General features: G+C 46.9%; 1 protein-coding gene across 4 annotated transcripts in view; it reads left to right on the top strand.

Annotated features, from left to right (window-relative positions):
* RANGAP1 (Ran GTPase activating protein 1) overlaps nucleotides 1–17363 on the top strand; it is a 435479-nt gene that overhangs the window by 127905 nt on the left and 290211 nt on the right. For all 4 annotated transcript variants that reach the window (XM_069231247.1, XM_069231244.1, XM_069231245.1 and 1 more), the window contains one exon: nucleotides 70–154. In XM_069231247.1, the coding sequence (XP_069087348.1) occupies nucleotides 70–154 (85 nt within the window). The remainder of the gene's footprint in view (nucleotides 1–69; nucleotides 155–17363) is intronic.

Raw genomic sequence — 17363 nt, 5'->3', positions numbered from 1 at the left:
AAACTTGATGCCTTGATGATTGTGACAAATATCCGATCCCTTCACAAATGTTGGTCTTTTCCTCTGTAGGGAATGCCCTGGGCTCAGATGGTTGTGAGCGGGTCATGGAAATGCTGGAGAACTTCAACATGGCTGATGTTCTAGGATCCTTCAGGTAGAATGGCTGTAGCTGTAAAAAAATATATTTGTATTACAGATTGTTTGGATTTCATACCCCCTTATTTATTCTATCAGGGCTTTGGTTCCTAACATGCCGGTCAGCAAGCTGGGCTGTTTTTTTGTATCACTTAACAGCAAGTTTGCCGGCGGGTTTGATGAGCTATTCGAAAATGTGTTTTAGGTTACAGGGCCTTAATTCATTGGAGGTTGTAAGCTGATAAATGTCAAAGTCTGATGGTAAGTAGAAGAATTGTGCAGGTGCTGCCCTGTATGGAACCCTCTTCTAGGCCTCAACTGTAACAAAAGACATTTGAAAAGATTAGCAAGAGCTTTGTAGAAAAGGACTGGTTGCATTGAAAGACATTATCTGCTTAATGAGCACTGTCAGCAGGAGTACAGAGGGTAAAAATTGAGGTACTTTTATGGACTTGTGTACGTTTCACAATACAGCAGTAATAGGGTCTTCTCTGTGTCTGGTAGGTGATGTATTTGTTGAGAAGAAGCCTAGCTTCAAGTGCAAGCAAATCAACAAGGCATCAGTAGGTTTGTGATGCATAGGGTCCTAGTAATTGAATAGAAGGTTGTGGGCTTGGCCAGAGTAGTTACAGATTGGTATGGATTTTCCAACTGTGCTTATTACTTGAAATCACTGTGTGCAATGATACACATCTCTGTAGCGCCTATTGTCCAGTTATGTCTGTTTTCCATGTTAAAATAGAGATAAGATTCCATAATTTAAAAATGACTCTGATTGAATATCTGTCTCTCTCTCCTTAGTAGCTCTGTCCTTGCTGAGTGCTGCCTCCTCATGGCCTTGCACAAACTGTTAAGCACCAGCATCCTGCCATCCTTTCAAAGGAACTACCCTCCATACATTGAGACCTCATAATGGATGCCATCATTTCTAGTACTTTTTTTATCTGGCCATTATTTTTTGCTTGGGAAGCAGCAGGCTGTTTAAAAATGCATGTGCAGTACTGCTGCAAACCCACTGCCTACCTGTGTCATTTTTATGCGTTTCTTTACAGCTCTGCTCAGTTTGTTCTTGTGGAAGAAGATTTAGGGCCAGATGTAGCAAAGGATTTTACCCATTCTGTGTCTATGGGAAAATTTGTTGGTACATATGGCCCTTAGTCACTACATCTGAATTACTATTTGCTTATTGAGTTTTTCTGACTTAAACTCATACTTTCTGGAGCCTGTTATACCAGCAGGATGTCTGTCAGAGAGTGAACAATTCTCTTTTGACCCTGCAGCACTTGTGGGAAGAAAAGGCTTCATTCAGAAGACCCTCATACAGATTGTATATATTGCCTCTATCCTGAACATTCTGCAACTGACTGTGATGTATGTCATACCTTTTCATCAAAGACTTTAAATGATAGAGAAGGGGAGGTTGTTGCTATGGCTCCAGAAGCTTAAATCAAGAAAAAACCCTGTTTCGGACTCTGACAGTGAGGAGTCTTCATGGTCTTCTAAGAAGTTACAAAAGAGGCAAAGATCACCTCATTCTGAAAAGGGTTCAAAACTATCCTCAAAGACTTTCATAAAGACCTCGCAGGGGTCTAATGAAGGCCGCAGTCTCTCATCCTCACCTCAGGAGAGAAGTTCCTCCTCTAAGTCCAGGCATCGGCCTTCAACATCAAAGGAGGTACTTAAATCTTCCTCAGAGCCGTCTACACCTCCTCCATAGGTTCTGACTGTGTTCAGAAAGCCTTCTTCACCTTCTGAAGACATACTGTTGGCGATTCCACTGTCGACGAAGTCATCCTCATCGACACGGACGAGAACGTACACAGCGGCTGCATTGACGATGGTGACGTCTTCCTCGTCAATTACATCCACGACGACGGTAACAAAATCTAGGCTGTTGACGTTAAAGATCAAGACGTCGGCGATAAATCCGACGACGGCTCTGTTGACGACGAGGATTCCTATGTCTACATTATCGTCGGCAGTTAGGGCTATCGGACATGACTTCGTTGACGACTTCGTCGACCGTACTGTCGTTGACACTGTTGACGAGGAGAAAAACAGTGTTTCTGGAAGAGTAGATATCACTCCACGAGCTACATCCCCAAGCAGGGTCACACCATTAATCCCAACTCATCTTTTGGGGGAAGATTCTGATGAGGATGGGCCGTTTGGGGCAGCCCATAGCCATTCACAACTCCATGTTAAGTGTCAAGAGGATGAAGAGGAGTATTATCAACAGTATTATTCTCCTCAACGACAACAGCCATATGTACCAGAAGACATGGTCTGTGTCCCGAGTTCCCTTATTTCTGATATACAGTTTAGCGGATTACAAAAAGAGGTTTCCATCTGTGCCACAATCGGACATTCAAACAGCGCCTCCTACCTCGATGCCTGCCACTCCAGCGCCACAACCTAGGTTTTCTCCTAGATCGTCCAGAAGTACCCCACAAAGGTCTTTCATGCAGGTTACTGACTCTTCTGATGAAGAGAGAGAAGCAGAAATGCAGGATGAGAACTCCGATGGGGACAACTATGTATTGCCGACACCCTCATCACCGTTGCCTACTCCGGCGAATTCTCCCCCAGGAGATATTGGGGGTTTCCATAATCTGCTTGAGAGAGCAGCAAAGAGATTTGCAATACCCATGCCATCCAAGCAGATGGATTGTTTTTTATATGACTTCAAGGAGCCTTATCAGAAGAGTGTCTGTTCCATACCGATAGTGGGCTACATCTGGGAGGAAGGTCTCAAAGTAATGAGAAATCCAGCTGCGATGACAGCAGTCTTGCCTAGATAGGACAAAAAATATAAGGCCCCAGAGGACGTGCTGGCGTGTCTAGTTAGTCACCCGAAGCCAGACTCAGTCATAACCCAGGCAGCGTGGAGGTGTTCCAAAAATCCATCGCCAATTTAATCTCCTCCAAACAAAGAGGGGAGAAGACTGGACAACATCTGAATGCGTTTCTCTTATTTGTCTGGTCTGATTGTAAGAGCAGCAGATTCATTGGCAATCCTGGGGAGGTATGATTGACAGCTGGGGGCTGATAGTGCCCTGTATCTAGACCACCTTTCAGAAGACTCTAAGGTGGAGGTGAAGAAAATCCTCTTAGAGGGACAGCGCACCTCAGCTGAGGTGATAGACTGCGCCATGGATATAGCAACCACAGCTTTTCTACTGCTAGCTGGTGGGGCAGTGCTGCGGCATCAATGCTGGCTTAGGGCAACTTCCTTTCGTCCAGAGGTTCAGAATAAGGTATTGGACCTCCCTTTTGATGGAGAGGCTATGTTCGGCAGGCATGTTGATGAGGCCCTGCAAGCCATCAGATCACATCAGACACTGCAAGGTCCTTAGGAACACCTCAATTTTAGAGGATCCCCTTTCGTACATCCAGAGGTCGAGGAGTTTCGACATATCGAGGGGGGGTACCAGAGTTTTCGTTACCCCTCCTATGCTACACAGAAGTTTCAACCTCAATACTCCCAAAGGCAACCACCTCAGGCGTCCTATTCTAGACCCCCTCCTAGGGGAAAACCGCATCAGAGCAAAGAGGCAGTCAGGCGTCAATGACCTGTTCCAGGCTCCGGCTACAACTTTACCACAAATCCAAAAGATAGGGGGAACGATATCACTCTTCTATCGGAAATGGGAACAAATAACATCAGATCAGTGGGTTTTAAAGATTGTTCGATTTGGCCATACTTTATAGTTCATTCAATGCCCACCTTCTCGTCGTCCTCATACCTTCTTTCAGAAGCATCTAAAACAACTCCGGCTGGATGTCGTGACCATGCTCAGGAAGGGAGCGATAGAGAGTGTTCCTTCAGAAAAAGGCAAGGGTTTTTACTCCTGTTTCTTTCTGGTGCACAAAATTGGGAATCTTGGTGTCCCATTCTAGATCTCAGGGACCTAAACAAATGCCTCAAACATCAAACCTTTTGCATGGTCACATTAGAAGATATTCTTCTCTGCATGAATCACAGAGATTATATGACGTCTCTGGATCTACAGGACACTTACTTACATATTCCAATTTCATCTGCCCACAGAAAATAACTCCGTTTTGCGGTAGCCGGCAGCCATTTCCAATTCAAGGTTCTTCCATTTGGCCTGAAGTATGCCCCCACAATCTTTACAAAGTGCCTAGCTCTGATAGCGGGTTTCCTGAGAAAGAAAAAAATTAATTTTTCCTTACTTAGACGATTGGCTAATAAAAGCACACTTGTCTCAGACAGCTCACGACAACAACGGCTTGCATAGCATTATTCGACGAGCTGGGCCTCAATCTGAATCAGAACAAGTCGAGCATATTGCCAACAAGAGTGACGACCTTTTTAGGGGCAAAAATCAACACCATCAAAGACAGAGCTTTCCCTTCAGGGGAGAGGCAAGCAAGACTTGTTTGCATAACAAGCAGAGCACAAAGAAAAAAGTCGTTTCTGGGGATGATGTCCTCTTGCATACAGTTAGTCCCCTTTTGTCAACTAAGAATGCGTCCCCTGCAGGAGGAACTAGATCTTCAGTGGATACAGAGAGAGGGCTCATTCAACTATTTAATCACAATAACTCCTCGGATGGTTCAAGCGCTCCACTGGTGGAAAAACCAGGGAAACATCGCAGTCTGTGTTCCTTTCCTACCGCCTCGTCCTCTGTTAGTCATCACCACAGATGCTTCCCTAAAGGGTTGGGGAGCGTATCTTCAAGACCTTCAGATCAGTTGAAAGTAGAGCAACTCCTTCCAAAAATATCACATCAACTTCCTGGAGTTGAGAGCGGTCTCCCTGGCCCTGCAGGCTTTCCTCCCGAGAATAAAGCAATCAGCAGTTCTCATAAGAACGGACAATATTGCAGCAATGCATTATTTAAACAAGCAAGGTGGAACAAAGTCTCTTCTCCTACCTCTGGAATCGCAGACTATTTGGAAATGGGCCATTCGCAATGGTATCAGTCTGTGAGCAGAACATCTACGAGGAAGGCAAAACGAGACAGCAGACACCCTCAGCAGACTGACGTCGTCCTGACACGAATGGGAGCTGAACCGGGAGGTGGTCGACCAGGTCTGCAGGAGGTGGGGGAAACCCAAACTGGACCTTTTTGCAACTCCGTAGAACACCAAATGTCGCTATTATGCAAGTTGGGTTCACCATCAGGGCTCTTGGGGGAATGAGTTTTCGATGGCATGGTGCGGAATATTTGTCTATGCTTTTCCATCCATTCCTCTAATCTCAAGAGTACTTGCAAAGATCAAACAGGAGCATTGCAGGCTCATCCTGATAGCTCCGTTTTGGCCCCACCAACATTGGTTCTCTGAACTCCTCCTGTTCTCGGAGGCGGATCACATTCCGCTGAACGTTTCACCACAGCTCTTAACAAGGAGCGAGGTCCAGATTTTACATCCGGACCCCAGATCACTCAAATTATCTGCCTGGCTCCTGAACACAATGAGTTCGCCCATTTAAATATTCACCCTAAGCGTCAGGATATTCTGGCAAAAGCCAGAGCAGATAGCACCAACAAATCATACTCTTTAAAATGGAAGAGATTTTGTTTGTGGTGTCAGAAGGAGCAGATTGATCCACTGCTATCTCCGCTGGAGCGAATATTGCCCTATCTCCTCCATCTGGCGTCTACAGGCTTGGCGCATGCATCCATCAGGGTGCACTTGGCGGCTATACCTCCCTTTGCTGACGTCACCATCTCTGTGGTCTTCTAGATTGATCAAACAATTTCTCAAAGGACTCTTTCGAGTTTCTTCCAGTAAGTCCTCCTCCACTGTCTTGGCAGCTCAACACGGTTCTGTCTCAGGTTACGAAACACCCATTTGAACCGATACACAGAGCGGATTTAAAGGATTTATGGTGGAAAGTAGCTCTGTTGCTAGCCCTTACTTCTTCTAGTCTGATCAGTGAGATTCAGGTGTTTACCATTCCAGGAGCCTTTCCTTCAACTTCAACAGGATAGTGATACTTAGCACGAACCCCAGGTTTGTTCCAAAGGTGCCATCAGACTTTCATATTAACCAACTGTTGGTTTTGAAATCTTTCTTTCCAAACCCAACATCTCTGTCGGAGAGAGCTCTGCAATTGTTGGACATCAGAAAGAATCTCAAATTTTACTAGGATAGAACCAAGCATTTTAGAAAGACTACTCAATTATTTGTTGCATTTAGTGCCCCTAGGAAGGGACAGGCCCTTTCCAAGCGGAGTAAAGCCAGGTGGATAGTAACTGCTATAAACGTTTGCCACCAGGCAGCTGGAAAGCCTTTACATTCCTCATTAAGTGCGCACTCTACGAGATCTGTCTCAGCGTCCATGGCACTGTTTGCAGGTGTACACCTGCACGACATTTGCAGAGCAGCCACCTGGAAGACTACTCACACGTTTACGAAGCACTATTGTCTGAATGCCATCCCTAAGGGAGATGTGGCGGTTGGTCTGGCAGTCCTGCGACATCTGTTCCAGTAACGTGAGCTCACTTTGCCTCCCTCCATCCTTCTTTTCTGTTAGGCACATTGCATGGTTTAAGCTTTATATATTTCTTTTGCATATGTCTTTTTCATAGTATATAAGTATATGTACAGATAACTGATATAATATGTATGGAACATAATGTTTTCACGTTAAGGAAAGCTCAGTGATCTCTCATTAATTTCTCATTAATTTGAATGATGTAGAGTCAATGCAGTGTGCTCTGAATACTGCTTTATAGTCTGATTCAAGCATGGGAATCTATGAACGTTCCAATACTGGAGTAAGAAAATAAGTTACTTACCTGTAACTATAGTTGTCCAGTATTGGAATCTTTCATAGATACACATACGACCCACCCGCCTCCCAGGGGAAGCTCACCTTCAATGTCTCTTGTTCAACTGTTAACATGCGCACTAGTGCTTAGAAAAACTGAGGTACTGGAACTTCTCTCAGGAGGGTTCTAGAGGGTGGAGCTCTCTGATTGGCTGAAGCTCAACTTTGGTCCCTTTTACAAAAGGGCTTGGGTAGATTTCTAAAATGTAGAGTTTTAATGTTATTGCTGTTATGTCTTTGGGACATGGTCTTTTCTAAGGTACCGTGGGCTCCCATCTCGATGACTGGAAATGATTCAAGCATGTGAATCTATGAAAGATTCCAACACTGGAGAACTATAGTTACAGGTAAGTAACTTATTTTCTTATCCGGTACTGGATCGCTCATCGATTCACATGCTTGAATCATTCCCGGTTGTTGAAATGGGAGTCCCTTGGTATCATAACAACATAAGAACAGTGGCAGTAGGTTTTCAGTTTAATAGTCTGTCCTTCTGAAGAAAAAAAAAAAGGGCCAAGCTTGGGCTGTGATCATCAGGCACCAGTACCCTCTATAATACTCCAAAGTTGCTACTTCCCTCAGACTTTCTTCCGCACGTCGTGTGAAGGGAATCTCCGTGAGCTTTGCTCAGTTTTTTTCCTGTGACAATCCAGTTCTACAGCTACACTATCTAAGTCCTCCAAGAAAGGTCTGTTTTATTCCTGCAAGTCCTGTGGGAACAAAAGGCTTCATGTGGATGACCCAAATAGAGACTACCTATAGTGCCTTTACCCACAGCATCAGGTCAAGGAGTGTAAAATCTGTTGTACCGTCTCAAAAACATTGAGAGCTAGAGAAGTCCAGGTCATAAAGATCCAGCTCTTTAGGTGAGGACAATAATACAGCTGTAAGGCCCCTTAAACAGTCAAAATCCTCTGACCAAAGGGTATCTGAGGAGAGCGAGAAGACCTTAAAATCTCACCACAAGGACCCTCACAGAAAGAAGAAACTCCTTCTTGTCTTTGCAGGGTCGGCCGCCTCACAGCCATCCACTCCATCACTGAAAAAGAAGCATCCACGCTCCCCTTAATCTGAACCATCAACCTCTAGGTCAAAAACTCCTCTGAGAATTCCGATGATGACACCACTGTCGATGTTAATGTTGACGACAGTGGCCACAGCTACTGTCACTACTGTCTCGTCAACGAGCCCATCTTCGTCCGGTACATCATTGATGGCTATTATTACTCCCATCTCATCCACAAAGGTATTTGCCTATACCTCACTGTCGACAGTTGATTTGACATCACCACCGTCTAAGAAGATAACATCGACAATGCCAGTGCCATCGAAAGTACCATCAACGATGTCTGCACCACTGTCGGCAGTCCCACCGTCAATGCCAACACTTTCATCTACAGCACCAGCAACATGAGGAATTTTGCCTGCAACATCATTTCTCTCGTAGGGGATTTCCATGTATAGTCATAAGCACTGAATAGTTCCGCGCGCCTGCGGGGACCCCGGAGCACTGATTTGAAGTATATTCTTAAGTGCAAACACCAGCCGTTTGAAGAAAAGGTCTGTCAAAAAACACTTAAGAATAACATTGTGCAGCCTATGTGAACAGCTACACAGGCCAAATTGTTGAAAAGAAAATCAATAGTAGAGTAAATTCATGTTCAAACACCTATTTATTCTAGAAATGTAATAACAAATACATTCTCATACTTTATTTACACCTCTGATGAGAATAAAACAATGCAGGGCAGTGTAGCCCATAGGCTGCCATTATACAGAATGTAAATAGAGCTGTGCCTTTAAGAAAGCAAAGTCTTCCTGTATCCCATCATGCACAGCAACAGGCAGTTGCCTCAGTTCTTTTTTCCGGCTCCTGCTGACAGGACCCTGAAGCATTGAGCTCTACCTCACAAAGCTTTTTGTGACAGAAATTCATTGAAATATCTTTTGAATTTCATTTTCACTCGACGTTTTTACCTTTGAGTGATCATTTTCTACTGATTTCTGTTAAATTCTGACACAATTTTGAGGTTTTTCGAGTTAGAAATGCCTTCACTTTTTGATAAATGTCCTTCTTGTGGCAGAAAGAAGGCTAAAACAGATCCACATAGGGTCTGTATAATTTGTCTTCCATCCAGCCACAAACCGGAGTCGTGTGACATTTGTAAAACCTTCTCTAGAAGAACCCTTCGTGATAGAGAGAAGATCCGACTTCAGGCGAGAGAGGACAGGAGAAAAAGTGGCCATTCCACTACAGAGCGAGGAGAAGGTCAGGCTTCTACCAGGGCTCAACCTGTTTCCTCCATGACTCCTTCCAGACCTGCTGAAAAACGACATAGATCTCCGACGACGTCGAGAGCGTCGACGTCGAAGCAGGGAACGGCGCCAACATGTTCGCCGTCGAGGAGTGGTTCGCTGGCGAGAAAAAGACGTTCGCCGTCGACAGCTATTTCGCCGTCGAGGCGGCGAAGACACCTGACGTCGAGAGGATCTGGGTCGCCGTCGACACGGCGAACACAGTCCACGCCAAGGAGATCCGAGTCGGGCTCGCCGTCGAGAGAGAGTGTTCGCCGTCGGAGGCGTTCACCGTCACTGCACCGACGTCGAGGGTCGTCGTCGAGAGGTTCTCAGGGGCGAGACGAGTCGACGTCTAGAGGCACTCGCCGTCACCGCAGTTCGACGTCGAGGAGTGCTTCGACGTCGAGAAGACCATCTAAGAGGCCTAGAAGGGTTTATACAACCTCGGAATCCTCGGCCTCGCTTATCCTACTTCCGGCATCGCCACAGCTCTCGCAAAGGCAGTCGCCGTTACCACAGACGCCGGTAACACCTACGGCTCCTCTTCCGGCGCCTCCTCCAGAGTCTGTTCCGAGGACTCCAACGCGATCTGCAGGGCGTTCTGGATATTCGTCGAGGCGTACATCTACCTCTAGGCACCGTCGTCAGGAATCACATCATGGACATTCTTCATCGTCCACACGGGACTACTCTCCAACCTTATCGGACTCACCGTCCCCAAGAGTGTCCCCCATAGATGATGTCAACACATTTCAGGAGGTCTTAGTGAGAGGGGCAACCAAGCTGAATATCCCGCTAGCAGCTCCGGCCCCATCGACATCAGTAATCTTTGAGACCTTGCATCAAAAGACATCTTCATGACCTTTACTTCCACTGGTTCCGGGTCTTATTGAGCCAGCAATGGGCATTTTTCTCACGCCGGCTACAACAAAGTCTGCTCCTTCCAGACTCATTAAAAAGTACCGTCCACCTGAGCAAGATCCTCTATTCTTGAGGTCGGACCCAGTACCAGACTCGGTAGTTATAGTGGCAGCGAAGAAATCGGATTCGACGTCACCGTCTTCCTCTGCTCCTCCAGACAAAGAGAGCAGAAAGATCGATGCTGCAGGAAGAAAAGTATGCTCGACGGCATCCATCACCATGAAAGCAGCCAGTGCCACTGCTTTATTAGGGAGATATGATCGATCCCTCTGGGACTCTATACTGCAGTTCGCGGAGCATCTCCCTAGGGACCAAAGGGAAGATTTCCTAGAGGTCGTGAGCGAGGGAGCTATGGTTTCTAACCAGATTATAAGTGCTGCGGCGGATTCTTCAACACTATCCGCACATAACTATGCTCATGGTATAGCGCTCAGGAGACATGCATGGCTGCGGCTTACATCGCTTAAACCCGAAGCACAGCAGAGGATATAGAACCTACCTTTCTCAGGCTCCACTTTGTTCGGCTCTCATGCCGATGACGAGATGGCCAGAATGAAGTCGGAGCTGGATACCCTGAAAGCGGTAGGCATGGAGCGACCTAAAGAACAGCGAAAAGGATTCCGCCCATATCAAAGAAGACTGTTCACCCACAGGTATCAGACTCCACATTGGACGTCTTCACGCCCTCAGCAACAGCAACAGCAGCAGCAGCAGCATCAGAGGGGCTTCTCCAGAAGGTCGACAAGGGGTCGTTCAACACCTCAGACCCAGACACCTCGACAGGCGCCCGCGTCTAAGCCCTGAATCTTCGCTTCCCCCTCCTCCGTTATCCACTCCGGTAGGGGGAAGTATCTCAATCATCTGGACGAGTGGCTACGCATCACATCAGACGCCTGGGTTTTGAATATTGTGAGACATGGTTACGTTCTCAGATTCACCAGTCCTCCACCATCTGTTCCACCCAAAACAACCAACCGACACCTCGAAGCTCTTCAGTTAGAAGTCACCATCCTATTGCAAAAAAGAGCCATAGAACCCGTCCCGATCAGCCAGCAAGGGAAGGGGATTTATTCGAGGTATTTCCTTGTGCCAAAAAAAGACAAGCAAGAGTTTCGTCCCATTTTAGACCTAAGGACAGCAAACAAGTGGATTCGCAAAGAGAAATTCAGGATGCTATCCTTGCACCAAATTTACCCACATCTTCGTCAGGGCGACTGGCTCTGTGCAGTAGACCTTTGCGACGCTTATTTTCATATTCCGGTGGCCAAGAAACATCGAAAATTCTTAAGGTTCACCGTCGGAAAACATCATTACCAATTTGCGGTTCTGCCCTTAGGCCTAAAATCAGCGCCGAGGACTTTTTCCAAATGCATGGCGGTGGTAGCCGCCCATTTGAGGAAGCATCGAATTTTTGTCTACCCCTATCTAGACGATTGGCTCATAAAGGCCTCCAGTTATCTAGAGACGCAACAACATTTCAAATGGACTCTACAGCTGTTACAGAAACTCGGTCTTCAAGTAAATCTCCTGAAATCCACAGCAACACCGGTTCAGAGGTTGCATTACTTAGGAGCCATTATAGATACAAATCTAGGAAATGTGTTTCCTTCGGAGGAACAACGATTATCGATTCTCCAAAAGTGCAAACAACTGCAAGAGGCTCCACAGACCACTGCAAGAGTAATAGCTTCCCTACTGGGCTCGATGCCATCTCGTTCCCAATGCTCGCCTCCATATGAGACCATTACAGGAAAACCTGGAGGATCAATGGAGTCAACTAACGAACGAATGGGAGAACAAAGTCCTCCTTTCTCCCCACGCCTTACAGTCCCTCAAGTGGTGGTGTCTACCCGACAATCTCTTGGTGGGGATTCCGTTCCAACGACAGCCTCCAGCTCAAACCATAGTAACAGATGCGTCACTGCTCGGATGGGGAGCGCACATGGAACATCTTCGAGTCCAAGGCAAGTGGTCACAGAAAGAGAGTCTCTATCACATCAACCTGCTGGAACTTCGAGCGGTCCACCTTGCGCTCAAAGCTTTCCTTCCCTCTCTGAGAGCGGAAACTCTCCTTCTTCAGACGGACAACGTGGCCACCATGTACTATGTAAACAAACAAGGAGGCACCAGGTCCAGGATTTTATCCAGGGTGGCTCAGACAATCTGGCATTGGCTTCTAGCCAGGAACATGTCGCTAGTAGCAACTCACCTGCCGGGCATCCAGAATGTGCAAGCGGATGCTCTCAGCCGAGTAATGGACGAGAACCACGAGTGGGTTCTACACGACGACGTCGTTCATTCCATTTTCGCACTATGGGGTTCCCCCTCTATAGACCTGTTCGCAACCCCAGAAAACAAAAAATGCCAAAACTTCGCCTCCAGATATTACCATCCAGGGACACTGGGGAATGCCCTGTGGATAAGCTGGTCAGGAGCATTTCTTTACGCCTTTCCACCGCTTCCCCTGATTCCGGCGGTCCTCCAGAAGTTATCCAATGCTCAGTCCAAAATGATCCTGATTGCTCCGGAATGGCCACGACAATGGTGGTTCCCAGACCTTCTTCACCGGTCACTCAAACCACACATCAGGCTCCCTTATCGTCCGGACCTGCTCATGAAGTTCGGAGGGCAGATATCTCATCCCAACCTCTCATCACTGAGTTTGGCAGCATGGCTCCTGAGCTAGTGCAATATGGACACTTGAACTTACCTCAGGACTGTATGGAAATCCTGAGAGAAGCTAAGCGCCCTTCCTCACGATCCACTTATGCAAGCAAGTGGAAGAGATTTTGTGTGTGGTGTTTAGACAACAACATTGACCCAATATCCTGTGGAGAAGTCTATTCTGCCATACCTCCTAACATTGTCAAAATGGGGCTTACAATTATCATCAATAAAGGTACATTTGGCGGCTCTAACAGCATACAGGAAGAGCCCATCACAACCTTCCTTTTTTCGAATCCCAATTATTAAAGACTTCCTGGAGGGTTTAAAAAAGGTCTTTCCCCCCATTAGAAGGCCGTCTCCTCCATGGGAATTGAATGTTGTCCTATCGCGCCTGATGCTACCTCCATTCGAGCCAATACATAAGGCATCGCTTCAACATCTCACATGGAAAACTGCTTTTCTGGTGGCAATCACTTCAGCGCGTAGGGTCAGTGAAATCCAAGCCCTTTGCTCTCAGGAACCCTACACGGTTTTTCATTCTGCGAAAGTGGTCATGAGAACTCATCCAAAATTTTTACCGAAAGTCGTCTCCGATTTTCATGTGAATCAAACCATTTCACTTCCAACTTTCTTTCAAAATCCAGCTACTCCTGCTGAGAGAACGCTGCACTCTCTGGATGTAAAGAGGGTTTTGAAATTTTACTTGGACAGGACAAAATGCTTACGTAAATCACAACAGCTTTTTGTTAACTATGGCCCACTTAGAACAGGGTTGGGCACGTCTAAGCAATCACTATCCAGGTGGATTGTTTCATGTATAATGTTATGTTATCAGTTAGCGAACAAGTCCCTCAGTGGTAGGCCAAAAGCACACTCTACTAGAGGGAAGGCAGCTACTACAGCCTTAATGAGAAATATACTTTTGGCAGAAATATGCAAGGCTGCCACTTGGAAGTCTGTCCATACCTTTACTCAGCATTACTGCCTTGATACAGACGCTAGGGCGGATGCACAGGTTGGACAGGCCTTGCTTAAGAACTTATTTGCATAACTTTAGTGTTTTGGCACTATTTTTCTGTCTGCTCCACCGCGGTTATGGGGATGGGCTTGCTACTCTATTCAGTGCTTATGACTATACATGGAAATCCCCTACGAGAGAAGGAATGGTTTCTTACCTGTAACTCCAGTTCTCTCGTAGGGGTATTTCCATGATAGTCATAAGCAACCCTCCCTCCTCCCCGGTAGAGTTCACATAGAAAAAGTTACCATAAATATGGTTGATGTTGGTACTCCAACAAAGCTTGTTCCAGGTTAAAAGCCTTCAAAAAGAACTGAGGCAACTGCCTGTTGCTGTGCATGATGGGATACAGGAAGACTTGGCTTTCTTAAAGGCACAGCTCTATTTACATTCTGTATAATGGCAGCCTATGGGCTACACTGCCCTGCATTGTTTTATTCTCATCAGAGGTGTAAATAAAGTATGAGAATGTATTTGTTATTACATTTCTAGAATAAATAGGTGTTTGAACATGAATTTACTCTACTATTGATTTTCTTTTCAACAATTTGGCCTGTGTAGCTGTTCACATAGGCTGCACAATGTTATTCTTAAGTGTTTTTTGACAGACCTTTTCTTCAAACGGCTGGTGTTTGCACTTAAGAATATACTTCACATCAGTGCTCCGGGGTCCCCGCAGGCGCGCGGAACTATTCAGTGCTTATGACTATCATGGAAATACCCCTACGAGAGAACTGGAGTTACAGGTAAGAAACCATTCCATTTCATTGTGTCATCAATGGATACTACTTCTACTAATAAAATCACCAAAATATAAGACTATCTTGTGTCCTGAGGTTATTCCTGCAAGCAGAGTTTCAGCTTTGCTTCCAAGCCATCTCTTCGACTGGGAGGAGTCTGAACATGAGGGACCTCTTGGGGACACTCACAGTCCCTCTGAACTCTATGTTAAAAAGGAGGATGAAGGTAACGAAGATGGGCAACAAGGCAATGACCTATTTCATCCCACATAGCAGACACTATGAGCGTTACAACTATCTCCAACCTCGACGAGATGTGGTACAGATGCCCACCTCACTGATTCAGGACTTACAAACTATCCTTCAAAATTACAAAAGAAGTTTCCATACTCTAAACAAGAACAGTCGACACAACCTCAGTCTTTCTCCTGCCACAACAGAACACATCCCTCCTCCACCGACACCAAGGCTTACACCAGTCTCAAACATTGCAGCACCTCCTAGAGAGGATAATACTTGAAGAAGAGAAGCAAGAGGGAGAAATCATTGCTCCACAACAGTTGCAGGATGAATGGGACGAGTGCTTGGTTTCTACTCCATCTCCTCATTCCTCAGACTCTCTCCTTGAGAACTTTAGGGGTTTCCACAACTTAATGAACCGAACTGCAGCATGTTTCCTTCTACCAACCTTCGTTACACATTCTGATTGTTTTCTCCATGACTTTAAAGAGCAGGCCAGAAAGTAGGTGAATGCCTTTCCCATCATAGATTTCGTCTGGATTGAGGGCCCTTAAAATATGAAAAAACCGGCTACAGCCCCACCAGTTCCACCTTGCCTGGATAAGAGTGTAAGAAAGTAGCCTCTATTTGGCATGGTGACCCCCACTTTTTTCCTGCTGTCAGTGTGTGTTGACTGTGTTCACTGGGATCCTGATAACCAGGAACCCAGTGACTGTGCTCTCTCCCTAAAAAGTTGCTTGTTTCTGACATTGTACAACCCACAATTGGCATACTGGTGCCCCAATGTAAGTCCCTAGTATATGCTAGTTACCCATGGCTTTGGGGCACCAGGGGTTCCCCATGGGCTGCAGCATATTTTATGCCATCTATGGGAGCCCATGCCAAATTTGTCTGCAGGCCTGCTTTTGCAGCCTGCGTGAAAAGATGCATGCACCCTTTCACTACTAGTCACTGTAAGTCACCCCTATGGCAAGCTCTCCTAGCCCAGAGGGCAGGGTGCTTGTACCTGTGTGTGAGGGCACCCCTGCATTAGCAGACGTGCCCCTATGAACTCCAGCTCCACTGGACTTTGTAAGTGCGGGGAAGCCATTTTACCCATGTACTGGACACTGTGTCCAGCATGGTAACTCTGAACCTGGGCATCTTTGGTATCAAACATGTCAGAGTCATACCCCAATACTGTTGCCAGCATTGGTTGCATGATTCCGTGCTTTCTGGGGGATCCTTAGAGGACCCCCAGCGTTGCTCCTACCTGTCTGCAGGGTTTTCCCGGGCTTCCCGCGCTGCTGCCATCCTACCGACGGTTTCTGCCCTCCTGCAGACGGTGTCTGTACTCCTGCTGCTTGACCAGCTCAAGCCCAGGAAGGCAGAACAAAGGATTTCCTTTGGGAGTGGGAGGCAACACCCTCTCTCTTTGGAAATAGGTGTTACATGGCTTGGGAGGGGTAGCCTCCCCAAGCCACCAGTATGCTTTGAAGGGCACATTTGGTGCCCTCCTTGCATAAATTGTTTTGCACCAGCCCAGTGACCCCCGGTCCCTGCTCTGGCGCAAAACTGGACAACGTATAGCAGAGTGACCACTCCCCTGTCCATCACCACCCCAGGGGTGGTGCCCAGACCTCCTCCAAGCGCCACTTGATTCTGCCATCTTGAATCCAAGGAGCTTGAGTGGCTAGGTCAGGCAGGTGATGTCACAGCCCCCTCCTGATAGGTGGTCTCCCTGCTAGGTGACCAATCCCCATTCCTGGGCTATTTAGGGCCTCACTCTTGGGTGGGGTCCTCAGATTTGACATGCAAAATTCCAGCAGGACTCCTCTGCAACGTTTACTTCATCTTCTGGCCACCTGGACTGCAACTGAACACTCCAGAAACCAACAATCTGCAACTCCAGCGACAACTCTGCTTTGCAACATTGTTTCTCCAGCTCCTTCCAGCAACTGCAACATTTCCCTGGTTATGTATTCTCTGAGTGTGACGAGACTTCAGCCTGCACAAGAAGCAAGAAGGAATCTCCCTTGGAGTTAAGGAGTCACTCCCCTGCATCTGCAGGCACCAACTGCAACGTCGACCGGCTGCGTGGATCCTCTCTTCTCGAACTTTGTGGATCCTGGATCACAGGATGTGCTCTGGAGTGGTTCCCTTGGTCCTCTATACCAGCTGTCCAACTTGTGAGATGGTAAGCCCTTGCCTCTTTTTGCAGGACAGTACTCCTGTGCACCGCGACTCTTGCAGCTACCAAGGCATGTTGGAACTTCTTCCAAGGGATCTTCAGGCTCCGTGTAGCCCCATCCTCCCCCACTCTTCCGTGCAAAGCAGTCTCCTTCCTGCTGGTCCAGCGACGTGGGACTCCTGTCCAGAAGTGCTAAGTGGGCCTCACTGTGACTCTCGTGCCTGCTGCCTGTGAGTTGCCTGTGGAGGCGGCATTCCCGACTTCTGAGTCTCCTACTGCTGAGGGTCGCCTGATCTCCCCTCCTTGTGGAGTTTCCCCCGGTCCTTCCTAGTCCCCAGCAGCTTTGCAACTCTTCTTCTGCAACTCTTT

The sequence above is a fragment of the Pleurodeles waltl genome, chromosome 4_2, assembly GCF_031143425.1.
Source record: "Pleurodeles waltl isolate 20211129_DDA chromosome 4_2, aPleWal1.hap1.20221129, whole genome shotgun sequence".
Taxonomy (NCBI): Eukaryota; Metazoa; Chordata; class Amphibia; order Caudata; family Salamandridae; genus Pleurodeles; species Pleurodeles waltl.
The sequence above is the reverse complement of the archived record's forward strand: the minus strand, read 5'-3'. Positions and strand labels throughout refer to the sequence as shown.